The 18,018-nt window shown below is 48.2% G+C and overlaps 1 protein-coding gene and 2 long non-coding RNA genes across 3 annotated transcripts; all 3 read left to right on the top strand.

Annotated features, from left to right (window-relative positions):
- Nucleotides 1–2,865, top strand: LOC144106634 (uncharacterized). Its single transcript, XR_013309074.1, has 3 exons — nucleotides 1–107; nucleotides 2,266–2,455; nucleotides 2,717–2,865. It is a non-coding gene; the product is annotated as an uncharacterized LOC144106634 (long non-coding RNA).
- Nucleotides 2,866–6,719: 3,854 nt separating this feature from the next.
- Nucleotides 6,720–13,700, top strand: LOC144108604 (uncharacterized). The gene is made up of 4 exons (XM_077641799.1): nucleotides 6,720–6,793; nucleotides 10,639–10,814; nucleotides 12,354–12,809; nucleotides 13,677–13,700. Exons 1-4 carry the CDS (start codon nucleotides 6,760–6,762, stop codon nucleotides 13,698–13,700), a joined length of 690 nt encoding a protein of 229 aa, XP_077497925.1. The 5' UTR covers nucleotides 6,720–6,759.
- A 2,948-nt stretch (nucleotides 13,701–16,648) lies between these two features.
- On the top strand, nucleotides 16,649–17,610 carry LOC144106935 (uncharacterized). Its single transcript, XR_013309165.1, has 4 exons — nucleotides 16,649–16,818; nucleotides 16,884–17,057; nucleotides 17,130–17,289; nucleotides 17,351–17,610. It is a non-coding gene; the product is annotated as an uncharacterized LOC144106935 (long non-coding RNA).
- Nucleotides 17,611–18,018: the final 408 nt, after the last annotated feature.

Genomic DNA, 18,018 nt, shown 5'->3' with positions numbered 1-18,018 from the left:
GGAAAATCCTAGGCGGCAGCAGCCTTAAGAAGAAAGCAGGTGGCCTCGGTCTGGACACCCTCTGCCCGACCGGCGGCCTAAAGGCGCCACTGTCTTCTTCTGGTCGGGTGAGCCTGTGGATACTTTTTCTTATGAAGGGAAGGGTTGGGGTAGTTGGTACACCATTTTATTTGTCTCCTATATAATCTATGTTCCTGTTACCCAGGAACATCCTAGGCGGCGGCAGCCTTAGCAAGATAGCAGGTGGGCGCGGCGTGGGTACCCTCTGCCCGATCTCCAATACGATTTCATGTTTGCTCAAGTAGCGCACCACGACTCTGCCGGAGTAACCTCTGTGCAGATTAGAATGCAATCCACGCTTCGGTGGCGCCATAACATGTACTACATTTCGTTGTTCCTCAGATTTTCTGAAATATGTCTAATTCAGACACCACATTGGCTCCAACAAGGTTTTTCGGAAGTCCGCCAACAACTGCAGGTAAATTACATGCGTAAATTACAGATAAACCACATGTCTGTGTGCGTGGGCGTGCATGCATACGTGGACAAGGCGTAGTTGACATCACTGGTGTAAAAACGAGGCAGCTGTGAGATAACGTGATATTGCTTTGGCTTGCAAAAAATACAACGCAGTGCGAATTCTTCGTGCCAACAGCACGCTGCAGTTGCATTTAAAGCTGAAAGTACCTAGTCTGGAACAAAGTTTCTGCTGCGTTCTGTAATCTGCTGTGTTGCTATGGACGATTCAGGAAGTGTGGTAGTTTATAGTTTAAACAAAAGTAAAGCAAAACGCAAGAGAAATGTGTGTGTAGACCACTGAGACTGCTATCTAGGTGGCAGTAAGCGAATCACATTCCAACTAAACATAGCCGTAACTTAGGTTGTGAGAGAAATTGACACTTGCATTCAACATCTGTAAGCTTTAAGTGTAGCTTCGATGCGGCGGTAGATGCAAAATCGGCGAAAATTACAAAATATTCTTCGGCGCTGTAAAGCGGCACCCCGTCAAGGCGGGAGCAAAGAGAACTGTTCGGGCAGAAATTTTCTAACGCATGAGAATATTTGCCGAACACGTTATCCTCTCACCAAAGATATGGGGCTCAAGTCAGTGAGAAGAGTGCGTCGCATATGCTGAATGAACGCCTAGCTATAAAAGAGTAAAGAGCGCTCTTGATTTGAAGTCGTGCCGAAAAAAGGAGATATATACCGCATAAGTCATGTGATTCAGGATGTTGTTACTCTTCCTTCGCGATCTTTTTTATTTACATCGGGAATTTTGTGTTTGCCGTTTGGGCTCTCCTGAACAACCATCTTCCTAACGTCTCAATGTGTACGTTTTCCACTGCAGCATTACTGCAAAGGAAATGAACTTCCTATTTTCTACTCAGGTCGTTGATTAGTTACGATCAATAGGATTTTGTATATCATGTTCAATGTGCTCCCTGTCACCGGCTTCTTCGAGTAATGATACTGTATAATAGACAGGGATGTACGTCCCCCGAATGCTTTTAATGGCTCAGCGGCCTATACTAATTACCAGCCGATACGAAGAAGGAGTGCTTTTGATTTCTCCAGACAAAGGGCTAGCCACGGATACATCTCACAATAAAAAAAAAGTTCGTAGAAGGGTTAATGAAAAATGTGCAGTGAGTATACAGTCTGGCATGTCTGACAAAATATATGAAAAACTTCATGGATACAGTACATAGATATGCAAGGCAGACTTCTAGGGAAGCTGATGGTGCCCGCCAAAGACGGTGGAGCATATACGGAAAAAGCTGACCATTATATCTAAAAATCTTGTTTTAATACCGATATTGCTCAATACATCGCGTTTCCAAGCAGTGCAAGAAAACACTGCCCTTTCCAAGCCTGCTCGAGGTAGAAATTCCAAAGTTCTGAGCACCTGAACAAAACCAAGATCGTCCCATGCATGATAACTTCTTTGTGAGTTTCTTGCGGGAAACGGGTGTCTCCGTTACGGCGCCAACGCTTAGGGTTGTCCATGTTCCGCCAGGAGGCACCTTTTTTTTTCCTGGCTTCATGTCGGGGCAGGAAGCTCCTAAATTCCTGTCCAAACCAAGGCTTCTATGCCTGGCCAAGCAGCCGAAACTGCGGCATTTAGAAATAATATAGGCGGAGTTTTATATGGCTCTGACTGAAAATGGCACGGTTGTCAACGCCATAATCGGCTAAAAAGATAATCGAGGCATAATGAAGGAATCTGAAAATATTTAGGCTCTCATATGGATGTTTTTATTGCAGGTGTCGTCGAGAAGAAATTTGCGTTTCCGCTGTAGCTATGCACAGCGAGCCAACAGCCGGAAATTCGTTCAAGCCGCAGCGTGAATGCAGGTGGGGCCGGCGAACATCTTGTCGCCTCAACAAGAACCACCCGGCTGCAAATGGGAAGCAGGTGCCGGCCGCTCCTGAGAACGTCCGAGCAGGCCTCTAGGTAATTTGAGCGACGAGTTGTACGCACGACCTCTTCTAAGGTTGGGTGCACCGAGGAGACCCGGCAGGTCTCAGTGTTCTTTCACGGGATGGCAAGGTCTCCGATCTTTAACATGGCAATATTCTTTGGTGATGGCCCTTGCCGTGCGAGTAATATATGAGTACATGTTTCGGTATATGCGTGGCCCCGACCGAGCGCACTTTACATTTCGCCGCATCATTCGTCTATCTGCTATATACATGAGACTTCCATTCATTCCAGTATGCTCAGCTTCGAGAGGAAAGCCCTGCGCTTCGAATACCTCATCGAGGGAAGAACACGTCGAGCCTGGACGTGAGGCTTCACTCCAGCGACAGCAGCGAGGAAGCAGGTGGCGCTTTGGACGACGCCACACGGACGACATCGGGCGGCCGCTGCGCTGAGAGCCACCGGTAGGCGTGGGTTCAATGTCCTGCGCGTGGAATGTGTAGCCTGTCTACCCTACTAAAACAGAGACGCTACCAAAAGGGCGGAATCTCGGTAATTCGCTTAATTCGAATTAGAGTTGATTCGAACTGCACGTTTGGTTTGCGAGTATCTCCTGTTTTGGTGCTCTTCGTAATTCAAATACCTTTACCTTAGACTTAGACCAATACCTTTCCCTTAGGCCACCGCGGTGGCTGAGTGGTTATGGCGCTCGGCTGCTGGCCCGAAAGACGCGGGTTCAATCCCTGGCGCGGCGGTCGAATTTCGATGGAGGCGAAATTCTATGGGTCCGTGTACTGTGCGATGTCAGTGCACGTTAAAGAACCCCAGGCGGTCGAAATTTCCGGAGCCCGTAACTACTTGATTTAGAGAAAACCTAGCGCAAAAACATGCAACCACAAAAACAGAACAGAAGAGACCCAAGCGCTATTTTTTTTTACTCACAACTGGCGTTTTATTGAAGCAGGAAGCAGTTTATATACGGTGAAGCTTCAAGGGGAGAGAAGGGTGACAAGGAGGAGAAGGTGAACAAAGAGAACATCGCTTCTCAAAAAACAGGCAGGCAGCCAAAAAATCATACAAGAAAAAGAAAAAGTTACATGATAACTGAATCTAAAAATTCATACTCTGAATCAAAAAGAGATAAAGAAGGGGTACTGATGCACCTACTGCCATATTTCTTGATGTAGAAAGCCTCCAGACTAACACGCGCCGTCTTATCTGTGCTCTTGCCAAGAATCTTTGTCTCATTCAAAATCGCCTCGCACCCGTCGCAGCTCATTACGTGCGCAACCAACTACGGCGTCTTTCATAGCCTCAGTCGCTTTGGTACGTGAAACCCGCATAGACCAAACCAAACCGAATGATGGACACTCTAGTGGGCTCCAAAAGAGAAAAAAAAACGAACTACAGAACGGCTGCCACTACGTAACGCGAGATTCAGCGAGAGTCTGCTTACGCGACTGCTACTACTACAATACGCTGCTGAGCCACGTGAATTGATCTTTAATAGCAGTCGCTGTATAACTGTATTTGCAACCTATATTTGCAAGGTTCGATCCCGTGGCTTCACGCAACTGTTATGAGCAAATGCTTTTCTATGCAGAAATATTGGAAGCGAGATGTAATTCTTGCAAAAACGGAGCCCGCGAGAAACGAAGACAATTATAACCCTGTATTTGGCGCATGAAAGCGCCGCTTAAGGTAGATTCACACGACGGACCATTGCCAGAGGAGAAATGGGACATCACGTAACAACTGGACCGCAGTCTCATATTGCGTAGCCTGAATTCAGGTTTATGGGAAATAAAACGGAACAACGAGGCACATACATGACTACCTTTTAAAACTTGATGCGCCAAATGTATACAACCGTCTTGTTGAAACTTAAGCGTACCACTCCGCTACATCATGTATGATACGGAAGTAGTAGATTCGATGAGTCAGAATTTGTTGTGTACGGAATGATAAAAATTCAGTGCGTAAAGGGGTCACTATCTCTGACTCTGCCTCCGGCTGCTTGGTACATGAAGACAGTGTATACGACAATCCCGCCTAGAATGGTGGATTATGGCGTTAAAATAAATCCCGGTGCCCAGAACTACTGTGCGCAGGTATTCTGGTAAATGGGCTATATCATTTATACCTTTCCCATGCTTGGCCAGGCATCGCTCCATTGATGCGAGGACAGGAGTTCAGGATCATTTGTTCGAAAAGTGTAACGCCATCGCCAATGAACAGAATGAACGCCGACAGCCTATACTAATAATTATAGAAACAGGCGAGCGCTCGGTTTCTGGGCTCGCGGGTGAGTGATGTCATAGCTGTCACGTGGTCTCCCCTCGGTTCAGTAAAAGTCGCGCACACGGCGCACATGGCGAAGAAGCTGCATAGGGAAGTAGTAAAGCTTTTGCTTTAAAAATAGTAATAAGGTTGTACAAACGTTTTATGTATTCATGTCACATGTAGACATTTTATTAACAGCTAAGATTAGCACAGTTTGCCCTTCTTATTGATCGAGTTGCCCGCTTTTCCAGCTTTCTTTTTTCTTGTTCTCGACTAGCCTTTGAGTAAGTACCAGATTTGTACTGCACATTTTTATCTACGTCATAAAGGCAGTGACTGCCATTCGTGCAACAGCGATCGGTACAGGTCCTAGGAAGCTTTTTTGAAATATCACTACGTTGTGCCTCGAGACAGACCAGATCTCTTAATCAGTGTCGACTTGGATAATATAGAACAACCAGCAAAAGTGTGTCCGTCACATCAGAAGCACTAGCATGCAAATGTATGTTTGAAATGTACTGCACAAAACAAGACATCGGAAATGTTTATCGCTGTCATTTCTGGGCTTTCTTATCTGATATGTGTCACCATTACAAACAACTCTGTTACTACGTGCAGCACTTTAGCCCGTGGGATTCGTGATAGTCGCAAGGTGAGTCTAAGGATTTGCCAAACTCTTGTGTCCCGTCCTTTTCTCTTTGCGCGGCGAAAGATCATTCCACTTGTATGTTCATTTCGTCGTCTCGCAGGTAAGCGGCGCTGGTGGAGTCCGGCCTAACCTCTTCAACGACGTCAAGCCACTCAGAGCATCCGAGACGGAGGAGCTCCTCGTCATAAGGGAAAGCTGCTCCAGGATAACGCAGCCCGGTTGGTTCGAGACTTCGGGGCTTTCGCACTGGCCAACGAGCGATAACCACTAGGCTCACACTACAAACAGCCCTGGCGACCGACAAAGGAAGGTACGTCTGCCAGTGGCCGTCACAGAAGTGCGCGTATGGTATAATTAGTTCTCGTCGACCCTTCGCATGGGTGTCCACCGAAATATGCGAGACAGTTATACGCCATATCCTTTCCTCAAACCTGGTTCGGGTGTCCACCTACATGTGTGAGACAGTTACAGCTCCATTTCCTTCTTCAATTTTGTTGGGGCAGTGGGGTACATTGTGGGAAGGAGGAGGAGGGATTTTTCGCTCACGGCCGACGCCGACGACCCCGGCTTTTCTGCGACGCGAGCTCTTTAACGTTGTCGCGTTAAAGCTTTAATGCGTCGTTTGTCCACATATAAATAAGAAGGCGAGACATCAGCATCTTATTTTATTGCGAACGACTTGATCTCCGCGCAGAGCTGACGCTGTAAAAAGCGGTTGGTTGCTGTACTCGGATGCAACTCAAGAATAAGGCGGCCAGTGCCCCTCAAAGGAGCCCTTCCAGCCAGTGGCATCGATCAATCCTCCCCCTTGAATGATTCTCTACCTCTCCCTCTTAACATGTGCCCTTGAACCCGTTAGCGGGAAATCCTAGGGGGCGGCATATGAATGGAGGATAATTACGGCTTCAGAATGAGAATCTGTCTTTATTTGTTAATATTTTACATACGTGCAGTATATCAAACAGAAGGAGGTCCCGATGTTAAAGAGTGTTAATCGGATTAACCGCGACTTCATGAAAATGGGCCGGCGCCATTAGCTGGAGGGCCTCCTTTGAAGGGCATCTGTCCCTTCTATCTTAAATTGTTGCTGGCTAATGCGATACCACAATCCCCCCACCTCCCCACCTCGCTCTCTGCTTATACCAAACGAAAACAGAATGCCTACCATTATGAGCGCCCAACTATGTCACTGCAAAATTCTTCCAGCGCAAAAACGTCAACGCATGTGTTTACTGCTTGCTCCCGGCGAGGTACATATATGTTTTTGCTATGTGGATCGTAGGTACGTTTGTAACTGATAACTGGCTCACTTGTCCTTTTTCTTCAGACACATGGAAGGCGGTTCCCGCCAGCCAGCCGTAGCACGGAAGCAGGAAGGTTCTTTGCGCATGCCCACCACACCAGCATGCTTCAGGCAGTCACTGCCTTCTATCTGTCTGGTAAGCGTGTGGTTTCTCGATAAATAGAAGCGAAGGTGTGGGGTAGTTGCTAGTTCATTCATCTGCCTGTTGTCGCGTAAGACGAAACCATAAGAATAATTGCTTTGGTGCTTCCGTGCTGTCTTCCTCGTTTGCGGTCACCCATTTCTGCAACAAGGCTTGTTAATAAAGAGTGTCTACTCGTCCTGTAATCTCCGTGTTACGCATTAGCAACGCTTCATATGCTCCCTGGTTTGACTGAGCTCGTGAGTCGCCAGGGATTCCCATTTTTCTAATCACGAGCGAGAAGCAAGAAAAGGAGGGTCAAAAGTTTCCTCATTCGCCCATACCTAGTCTCATAAGCAGTTTGCAGTGCAGTTGATAATGCGGCAATGGCTGAGCCAATGGGCATGGTGCGCGCTCCATTAATATTTTCCTCCGTACCTGAATGCTCCTGAATGCTCCGAATGGTGGCTCTATCTCTAAGGAGGAATGAGTAAATTATTCAACTCCTCTGTCTTCGTAGTAAGTGACCCCTGTTTTCTCTTAAGTTTCCTTTTTTAAGCTAAAGCTTCACTACGCTAGGTAAAGCCGATTTCGCCGCCGTGTGTTGCACCGCCTGTCACCAGCTATAAAACCGGCTTGAACAAAGCACCGGCTATAATGAGTCACCGGCTACAAGAAAATACCACTGATTGCTTCACGTGACCATTACGTGTTTTTCTGCTCCATAGCCCAGGAACACATATTACCCATCTGAAGTAAAAAAAAAACAAGAATACATGACTAGCTACAGCTTGCTTCGAACGCATATTATCTTTGTCGATAAGCAAGTGCTCATATGACATCCGCGACGCTATGGTAAAGTGCACTTCTTGAGAGATATCTAGCTGGGCTCCGTCGATAACCCTGGTAATCAACGTTATTGCTACTTCACCCCCGCCTAAACGGAGAACGAACTGTGGCAAGGCCCCTTGTGGATCTGAACAAACGAAGATCGCGCCGAACCAGAGTAATGTCTCTATAAGCGACGCTTTCCTGAGGGTTATGGTGGCTGTATCCCCATGCGGGCGCTTCCGTATAGGTTAATTGACCTTTTTCCGCCGGGAGACGAAATTTTGTTTTCTGAGCACATCGAAGGCTTTAAATACGGACAGGAAGCTTCTACGTTTCTGCCGAAAACAAAGCTTCTATGCCTGGCCAGGCACCCGAAAGTGCAGTATTTATTGGCGGCGTTTTATCTGCGTCTGTCTGGAAATGGTACAGTTGTCAACCCCATAATCGGCTATGCAGATTGTCGAGTCATAACAATTGAATCTGAACACATCTAGAGCATCATATGACTATTTTCATTGCAGATGTTATCGAGAAGAAACTTGCGTTTCCGTTGTGGCCCGGAACTACCGAAAACTCGTTCAAGCCGCAGAGTGAAAGCGGGAGAAGCCAAACAGCAGGCTTCGCTGCCACGTCAGGAACCCTTAGGCTACAACTGCGAAGCCGGTGCTGTTGCCGGACAAAGTCCGGCCGAGACTCTATGTAAATCGAGCAACCTGTTTTACGCACGCCCTCTTAAAAGATTGGGTGCGCCGAGGAGATACCGTATGTTTGGGTGTTCTGTGACGGCGATGGCAGATTCTTTGACCTTTGAGGTGGTAGTATTTGAGGTTAAGCTTTGGTGAATAGCGCGTTACATGTGGTCAGTACTGCAAAGTGTCACGCGTACTCCAGTTCCTTGTTTTGCGTCGTGCAAGGCAGTGAGAGTTTTATTGACGGATGCCATGACTGATGAGGACAGGTAAGTAGAGAAGAAAGCGCGCCATCTATGTTGATTTGAAGGAAGTGGGTCGGTAGACAGCGGCTCATAGTAGGGAACACAGAAGTAAGATACACAGGAGCGGCGGCCCTTACGCACCCCTATGCTATCTGCAGGTGCGAATTTGCTACACAAACGGCCAGGTGGCGTCTGTCCGTCCGGGCACTAAGCGTTGCGCTGTACTGTCTCCCACCGCTGCTCCTCCCTCGCCAATGCGACTTTTTGCACACTGCGCACTTTCCCCGTTTCGCTGTCCTCCTTGCAGACATAGCCACATCGACACACCACACCTCGTCATTGCAGCGAAACGAAATGCTAGGTGACGCGGTCCTGGCAGACTCCTTAAGTACTTAGCGGAGGCTTGCGTGGTGTATTAATGTTTTGTCGGCGGCAAACCGAGTGTTCAAGATCTTCGCGGGCACCACATTTGTGGCACTGAGGGCTGCCGGATCCCCGAAGTTTATGAAAAAAAATTTTGCGCGCAAGAAAAGTGCAAGTGAATTCGCTGCAGGTGATTGCAGTCACGCCTATGTAAGCCTCGTGGCATGCGAAAGTCGCAAGTGGGGTCATTCAGAAGTACTGGGTCTGTATTGAGGCTCCGAATCACATCACAGAGAGCGTTGCACCTGTTAGGATTCGATTCAGCAGCCACAAGTCTGGCGCCATGACTGCGAGAAATGCGAGTTGGGATAGCAGCAGGGTTTTATCACCATGCGCCGCTTTCGCTGTGGTGGCAGCGTGGATGCCTCCGAACCCAAGTTGCACCGGTGCCAGCATTTTGCAAGCGCCAATGCTAAATGCGAGGGCCATCTATCTTGTGCTTGGCCAGGCTTTCTCTGATGCAGAAAAATTCATCCCCTTCACAGTGAAAAGCGGTGGAGGACTCCTATGCTGCGCTTATGAATTGACGCGATAGCATACGCGGTTTGCTGCGTCATGTGTTGCTTAGGCGACGCTTCAGGGTTTTTAAGTTGTTTAAGTTAATCAGTTGATCAATTACGCACTCTAAATTTTCTTAACTGGCATCATGAAGCATTGGATTTTGCTTTCTGGTCATTTTGACACTTTTGAACCCGCTTTTTGTAGTTCTTTTCATTTCTTCATTTCCTTAATTAAAAAAGATTTCCTTAACTCATCATTGCCTGTCGCACTCCAATCAATCGTCAATCACTAGAACCACAAATTATCATGATACAATTTTTTACACAGCTCCCAATTATTTCCGACACACGGTGCGTGTCAGAAAACCCATATGCTACCTCGCAAAAAAAGTTAAACTCCTTCCTCAGGCCGGGGAATCGAACCCAGAACTTTGAGGTCGCTAGGAGGGAACGCCAGCCATTGGACTAAAATCCGCATGGTCGAGTGTTTCTAATCAGTAGGTGTGTCATTACAAAAAAGGAAAACATTTTGTAAATAAAGGATATAAAGTGAACAACGGATGCTTCGCATTCAAGACCGGTAAATAGTCTGAAGTGCCCTCCGTAATTTATATCTTGACCCTTGCATCTTGAGGCAACATCGGCTTGCGCACAACGTGACCTCCAAGATGACCGCCTCTTGCCGAGGAAGCAATCTCAGGGGACATGTTTCGGTCTGTGCGCGGTCCTGACTAGCGAACTTTACATTCTGGCATGAATGGTTACCTTTTGTGCTTTCCTTGTAGTTTTAGGGACCGTTATAAAATATTAAGATTAATTTGACTTTCCCCACAAGGTGGTTTGGTGTTCGTGATATGGCCAATAAAGTACCTGTCTAGCTTTCCAAGCTTACAGAGGCGTAGTTTGCAGCTTCGGACTCTGAAATTCGAGAACTGTTATTACTACTTTTCTGATGAGAAGCATCAGCCATTTATGGTTTAATTCGAATGTTTTTTAAGGTCCGACGGCCTTCTAATTCGTCAAAGTTCTATTGTGTTTGGTATGCTCGTGGACTGTGCAGTTTATCTTCTGCATTCGACACTATATTTTGTTTGCAGGAACTTTCTTAAAAATCTGTCACTCCCTAGCGTTTGATTTCCTCCCCATTTTTATTTATTTACTTTTTTCCTCAGATTCGCTGGGAGGTAGCAGCCACACGGTAACGATCGCTCGTATTAGTCCGGCAATCGGCAACCGTGAGGAGACCCTGGACACACTGCGCTACGCCGACCGGGCTAGGATGGCCAAGAACAAGCCGGAGGCGAACATCGATCCAACCCAGGCAGAAATCGCGAAACTCTGCCAGCAGGTGGGCTCCTCTTTGCAATGCAAGTATAGGTCACAGTACAGCAAACAGGATCCGTGGTACTTGGATGGTATTGCATCGATGGCCACTCAGTACCTTTGCAATTGCCATATTTGCAGGAACGTAACGAGAGTTTTTTTTCCTTAGTCCGTCGGTTTGGGAATTAACACATCTTGCGTTATATTCAAAACCAAGATACGAACATAGTTTTTTTTTCGGCTACTTCTATGATAGCTACAGCAAGCTTCGCCACCTGACTTGCGAACTGCTAGAAGACAGCTTAACTTGGGGTGTCTATTGGTGTGCATGGGCAAAGGCGAACGTGGCTCGGCCCGATGAGAAAGAGAAGGCACTGGAAGAGACGAGTGCCGTAGAGAAAAGAAAAAAATGGGCACTGGGAGCAGACAGCACGAAGCGTGAAGCAGCGGTGGCTCTGCAGCGATGGCGGCTGCTACTGCATGGGTGTCTGCATGCATCAACGTGTCGAAGGCCTTGCTGCATTCCTTGTGTCGCACGCATTACTGCGTGATATGTTGTTTGGCCAATAATATTAGCGCACCTGCTGCTTTCCTATTTTTGTCTGCCGTTTTCATTTTTGCAGAGCCTTCGGCTGTAGCTGTTTTGAACAGGCTGAGGTCGGGTTGTACAGTTAAGCCTCGATTTAACGAAGTTGGTCGAATCAGCAGTTTACTTTGTGACACTGAAATTTCGCTGGATAGAAATTCGTATTTAGAGTGCCAACAATCCTTCAGAGCATGTTGTAAATTCCTCACGGAGAAAAAAAAAATTCATTTGTTGTGAAAACGGTCCTTTCTTTCTGCTCTTCCTTCGCCGTCAACAACAGTTTTGCCCGTCGCTCGTACGCCCGATAGGATTGCATGTGATCATATTGTGAGCTCGCGAGCCACCTCAGCATGTCTACCACGCTGAGACAGATGACGGGGACCACTAGACTGTCTTGGGTTTCACTTTGCTGTCGTCATCCTCATGTGATTGCTCGAGAACTGCCGACTCGACACATTCCGCCGCCACCATGCCAGCTGCCCCAATCCCTCCTGTTTTTTGGCGTACTTTATTTTGGGACTTGTGCTGTAATTTATTGTAGCAGACTTTCACTATAAAGCCAGTCACTATTAATTTAATTTGATTGGTTTTTTTAGCGGTCACGCATGTGTATACTCTTTTATGCATGCACGTTAAGAAAGAAAGGGCAGAGTTGAAAATTGGGAGGTTTCTCGTAAAAAGCCAAATATTCAAGATTGAGAGTGCCTGACTTAAAGAATTCAAAATATTCACATTGCAATTACTCAGTGTACTGTGCGATGTCAGTGCTCGTTAAAGGTCCCCACGTGGTCCAAATGATTCCGGAGCCCTCCACTACGGCACCTCTTTCTCCCTTCTTTCATTCCCTCCTCTATCCCTTGTGGTGCACTTCGGGTGTCCACTGAGATATGTGAGACAGTTGCTGCACCATTTCCTGTCCTGAAAACCAATTTTTATTTTCAATTACTTCGCCTTTCCTTCCTCGCCGCGGCGACCAAGGCCTGTCAGCAGATGAAGAGGATCACCGCCGCCGTGGACAAGCTCACCGCTCGAGGCCAGGGCATCTCCCAGCAAGCCGCGCTGCGTCTATATAATGCCGCAGCTTTGGGGGCGGTGCTCTATGCGCTGCCGCTCGTCACGGTGCGCAAGCTGTGCTGGAAGAAACTCGAGCGTCAGCACCGCAAGTCCCTGCGCGTGTGCCTAGGCCTGCCCAAAAACTCGCAGTGCGCCGCAACGTTGGCCGAGGCAGGAGCGTGGCCACTTGAGGTCCAAGCAGCGCGCAGGGCATTTAATCACATCGACCGGCTTCACCGCGCACCGGACGGCGGCTCGCTGCTGCAGCGTATGCGCTCGCACCCGCGCTCACGAATGGGCGCGGCGCTGCTGGAGTATGAGCAATTGACACAAGCCCCACCCCCCTACGGCTCCTGCGCGCCCTGGCCTGCTGCCTCGGAGGTACAGCGAGAGATCGTCGGCATTGCGGAAAAGCGGAGCACACCACTCTGTGCTGTGCAGCAGCTGGCCAGAGCCGTCATACACGAGGAGCTCCAGGACCATCTCCTCGTGTACACCGACGCCTCAGTGGCCCGCGACAGCTGCTCCCTTGCTGCGGCGGCCACCATCCCCGCCCTGCAACTGCACAGCCAGCAACACGCAGCCTTCCTGGGCTCCTCCACCACGGCGGAGTTGATGGGGATCCGGCTCGGGCTGGACCTGCTGCTCACCCTCGGCACTCCGCCGCCCAGGAGTGCTCTGCTGTGCGACTCCCGCGCCGCCCTCAGCCGCCTGCAATCTAACGGCCGCGGTACCCCACTAGTGCGGGAAATTCGCTCGCGCATCGAGCGCCTGGCGCAGAGAGGTTGTGCCGTGCGTGCACAGTGGGTGCCCGGTCACTGCGGCATCGCCGGCAACGAAGAAGCTGACGACCTCGCGACCGCTGCACACCAACTACCTGCCAGCGATCTGCCCCTTGCGCTGGAGGACGTGCGTGCGGCCATCCACGACCACCTCCGAAAGCAGCACCCCAACCCACGCATCGCGGGAGGTGAGCGCATCGACAGTGTCACCGGCTGTCGCGCACTTACAAGGTCACAACGTGCAATGATCCTCCGCGCGCGCATTGGCTGCGTGTGGCCTGGGGAACGACGGGTGCGTCACGGAATCGCGACGAGTGATGTGTGTGACGGATGCGCTGCAGTGGAAACAATAGAACACCTGCTCTTTCGCTGTGCCGCGTTCGCCGATGCTCGTCGCCATATGCTCGCGGCCTATAGGGCGCAATGCATACTACCAGACTCCGTCAAGACGCTATTGTGGCCGCAGGGCAGTGCGCGCACTCGTGAGTGAACTTTGGTGAGCCGCTGTGCATTCATCGAACACACGGGCTTCACGTCCCGTCTGTTCTCCGTCAGGTAGTTACACGCAGTGACCGAACGCTCCGCGGGTTCTACCTTGAAGGATTAATAACTGGACGCCCCACTCCAGTTGTAACCATCACAGTGCTGTGCGCGTGTGTGATTTAATTCCTCTAAATGAACTAATCACGCGCACAACCTGGACACATTTCTTATTGTGTAAATAGTTTGTACATATTACTTCTCCCCCTATCCTCTCTTCCTGTCCCCTCACCTCTCTCATTTCATTTCTCCATTCTGCCTGCTATTCTTAATTTCCGCTGCCCCAGCTCAGGTGCTTCAGTATCGATGGCAGATGCCGGGGCTAGCAAGAAATCTTTTCCTTCCTTTTTACTATTATTTTTAATAAAACCACTACCACCACCACCATTTTCAATTACTACTACTCACTTTATATTCACTTCAAAGAATATTCGCACAAGCCTAATTGTAACAATCTCGCAAAGGGCTCAGCCACCTAGCAGTGTACCTAGGGGTTGGACATTTCGTTTTAAGCCGAAATAAAACGATAGGTGTGGGCTGATTTTAGTTTTCAAAATTCAGTTTCAACCTAATTCTGAATTCTTTGCATCCAAGGCACAGATAGCTGCTGTTGAATGCAAGTGCACTCAGTCAAAGCTGAAATTAAGTAAGCAGGAAGCCAGGGGCAAGAAACGACGATGGTGTTGTTGAATAAGCAGCGCAGCTGTGTGACTTGAGGTACTGCTCTGCTAGTTTACACGCCTGTGGCGACCGGGAAGCAGCAACCTCTCACCGCATGCAGGCTAAGCACTATTTGTTCACTATCATCACCTGCTTAGAGCATGCAGGACAATGACACGGAACCGTGCACGGGCGTCATGAAAAGGTAAGCTCTGGCTACCACCAAAAATTAGGTGGCAGTTCAATCACTGCCATCAACAAAGAGACCACGTGATGCCCCGCCCTTGCGCTCAGCCCAGCGCGACAACCCAGTGTTAATAAGTCAACCTAGATCTTAGAAATTAATTTCAGCTTTCGTTTTTGTCTGGGCGCTATCATGTATAACTTGACTTACTCTTTTAATGAAGGCAGCAAACTCTTCTACAAGCACAGCCTGTGGTAATAACGTTTGCACGCTAATTAGTGGTAAATAAATTGTTCGTGATGACAAGAACACAGACTTCAATTGGCTTTTGACCACAGAGTATTGCCGCGTAACAATACCAGAAAAAGTCAGTATTTGATACCTGGAAATAATATTCGCCGAAGAAAACCGAAACCTCGGATCTGAAATAAAAACCGTTTAAAGTTCGCCAAATTTTCAAAATAAAAACCGAGAAGTCCAAGCCCTAAGTATACAATATTTACACGTATAAAATGGGACCAGTAATATAACGCAAGGTCGAAGTTTGACGCTGTGAAAATGATCGGCAGATGTACATTTCTTTTCTAGTTATTGTTCTCCCTCATCAGGATGGTCGCAGCTGCCTGCCATTTATTGTCAAAAACGCACCCCATTGATTTTCTATGGCAGTCTTAACTGCTCGGTGCAAGTGCAGAACAAAGTTTCAAGCAGGTCAAACAGAACAAACGTCTAGACGTGCCGTGAGTCACCGAAGTAGAGTGTTATCAGGCAGGCAAAACAAGCAGCTGCGGCCGTGTGCTGGTCCATGCGATGACGTTACGCGTTAAAATAAAAAAATGACCCCAAATCGTAATGCGAATATTAGCAACAATATGCGTCATTGACAGTTCTCACCAATATTCGCGTTAAAGAGCGGGAACCAGGTGGTCATTTTTTTTATAATTCATATCTAATTACATGCGAATGAAAGCGCCTGTCATGAATAAAAAAGCAAAGGGCCACAGGCCCCAGTGTCGCAGTGTGCGGTTAAAATTGTATTTAACGCTTCGCGGAAGGCCCCTCGACTTAAAGGCAGCCATAACGGTCTAGCATCCACGTGTCTAGTGTCAAGAAAGAGAATGAAGGTTCTTCTCAGCGCCATCGTTGCACTGACTGTACCGCTGTTGTAAATTTCCTGCTAGAATCTCACCGACTGCCATGCTATGGCTTACAACATTTTATTTCTTCTCAATTATTACATTTTGGCTTAATAATTCTGTTCCATGCAGATCCTCTCTTCTTTATTATTATTATTATTATTACTAATTTTGAAGTCAAAACTTTCATCCCTTTTCTGTTCATGAGGAAGAATCCTACGGTGTGGCTTTCCCGCGTGCTTTTCATTTCAATTACCTGAATACAGGTGAATAATCACGCGATTCTTGCCGATCCCTCAGTGTATGTGCCATCTTTTGATAGGCTAACAGTAACAACAACAACGACTGTACTGCAAAGCGCCTTTATAGGTGAGTCGAATACAAAGACACTTCCTACAAAACGGTGGAATCGTGTTAACCCCTGGAAATGTCATATACACCGTAGGATTCCTCTTATGCTGGACGAAACGTGGACTATCCTGTGGCGTTTGCGAGATTCCGTTTGATTGACACAGATAGCCTATGCAGCAGAACGACCAATGTGATTGCCATGAGTGTAGGAAAGAACCTCTGTTCGAGCCCAGGTCTTCTCTTACTGCTCAAGTATGCGAACAATGATGAATTTCTCTATTGAATAACGCCGAAGTGGTAAAATAATTCTCGCGCAAAGAAAACTTAAACCCTTGAAACCGTTTGATGGATATTTTTTTTTGGTAAATTCTGATGAAAGGATAGAGAAATGTTGGAAAACTCAATTCTTGAGTCAATTTGGCCTCCGTGTGGCTCAGTGGTTATGGCACTCGTCTGCTGACCCGAAAGACGCGGATTAGATACCGCCCGCGGCGGTCGAATTTCGATGGAGGCGCAATTCTTGAGCGACATGTGGTTTGTGGCAGCATACGGCGCTCGAAAATTCTCGCCACCCTCGTCCAGCAACTCCGAAGAACGGACGCTGCCTGCGGTCTGCGGCACGTCGTGTTTCCGCTGCAGCCAAGGTCAGTGGAAAGCATTCATTGTCGTATTTCACAGATCCGTCTTGGACATCATCCGTCTCTGCGCTTCAAATACTATGACGCCATGCCTGCCAGGTGAGTACCCCACTTTCCCGTTGGCGTTTCTTTGCCAGTCATCCTTTCTTTTCTTCTCTTTTCAGATGCGCGCTCTCCGCTTCTCGCACGCGTGCATACTCGCAGGAGGCCCGTCGGTGTGGGGTTTCGAGCTGGCACCTGGCCCGTTGTGACAGCTGCTTACGGTGCAAGTTTGTCCACGTTCCCTGCCTCTTGGTGCTCTGCGCGAGGCTATTCCTCACAAGCCCTGCAGCTGCCCGGTTCGTATACATCGTACGCTTCTAGAGTGTGTGCACTATACTTACGCGCGGGTTCCCCTTTCATCTCGACAGGTACGCGCTGACTCAGGCTTTCCAGTGCTTCACGCAGTCAGCACGGAAGACTCTGCAAGCTGTGTTCCAGGCTGACATGAGTGGGCCTGGCGTCTCAGCCACGAGTGGGGCATGATATTCCCCAGCCTGCGGACTGTTGTGTTTGCCGGACGTCTTCCGAGTAAGGACCAGAATTCCAGACACCGAGTCTTTTTGCTACAGCTCCGCTTTTGTCTTCGCAGATGCGGGAACTTCGGCTGTGCCGTACTCGACACATCACTCGAACGTGCTCGTGGTCACCGCACAAGGTACTCGGTTCAGTGGATGTCTTCCCAGCTCAGCTCCGACCCGGGCGTGAAGGCGTCGTGCCAGATGCCTACCAGTTCCACATGCTTTCAAGCCAAATTCCTTGTGCTGTCCCAAAGGCGCCGGCGACTTCCTCTATGCGTTGACCTGTTGGCATCAGCAAGATGACCTAAATTTCAAAAATAAAAGCCTACACCTTTGCACTCTTGCCATGTGTTTCCTTACGCCACTTCTGTGCGCGCTGGCGTCAACTGGTTTGAGCACTTTTTTGGCTGACGCAACTGCCGCCTTTGTAGTTCAATTAATATTGCTTAACTGACGTCTGTAGGTGCCATGGAAAAAATGGGTATTTCTCGCAGGTTTTTATTTCTAACGATAAATTGCGCTAGTTACATTATCATGCAGCGCATCAAAAGCAGCTACATAAAACTTCCTGCTAGTACTGCAATTAGGTAGAAATATTCAGTAATATGAAATTTTATCAGTCCTAATAGAAACTTCGGTGAAGAATGAAGTATACTTATGACGATATGCTTGTAACGCGAGAAGAAAAAATATTGTGTAAACTAAAAGGCCGGCGTTCCAGGATCCGTTTGCGCCTTTT

This window comes from Amblyomma americanum, chromosome 10 (genome assembly GCF_052857255.1).
Source record: "Amblyomma americanum isolate KBUSLIRL-KWMA chromosome 10, ASM5285725v1, whole genome shotgun sequence".
Classification (NCBI taxonomy): Eukaryota; Metazoa; Arthropoda; class Arachnida; order Ixodida; family Ixodidae; genus Amblyomma; species Amblyomma americanum.
Note: the sequence above shows the minus strand (reverse complement) of the source record. Positions and strands in the feature narration are given on the sequence as shown.

Coding starts and splice junctions, on each gene's coding strand:
- LOC144108604 (XM_077641799.1), top strand. CDS start 6,760: ATGCTTCAGGCAGTCACTGCCTTCTATCTGTCTG. Junction 6,794..10,638: donor CACTGCCTTCTATCTGTCTG/GTAAGCGTGTGG, acceptor TTTTTTCCTCAG/ATTCGCTGGGAGGTAGCAGC. Junction 10,815..12,353: donor TCGCGAAACTCTGCCAGCAG/GTGGGCTCCTCT, acceptor GCGGCGACCAAG/GCCTGTCAGCAGATGAAGAG.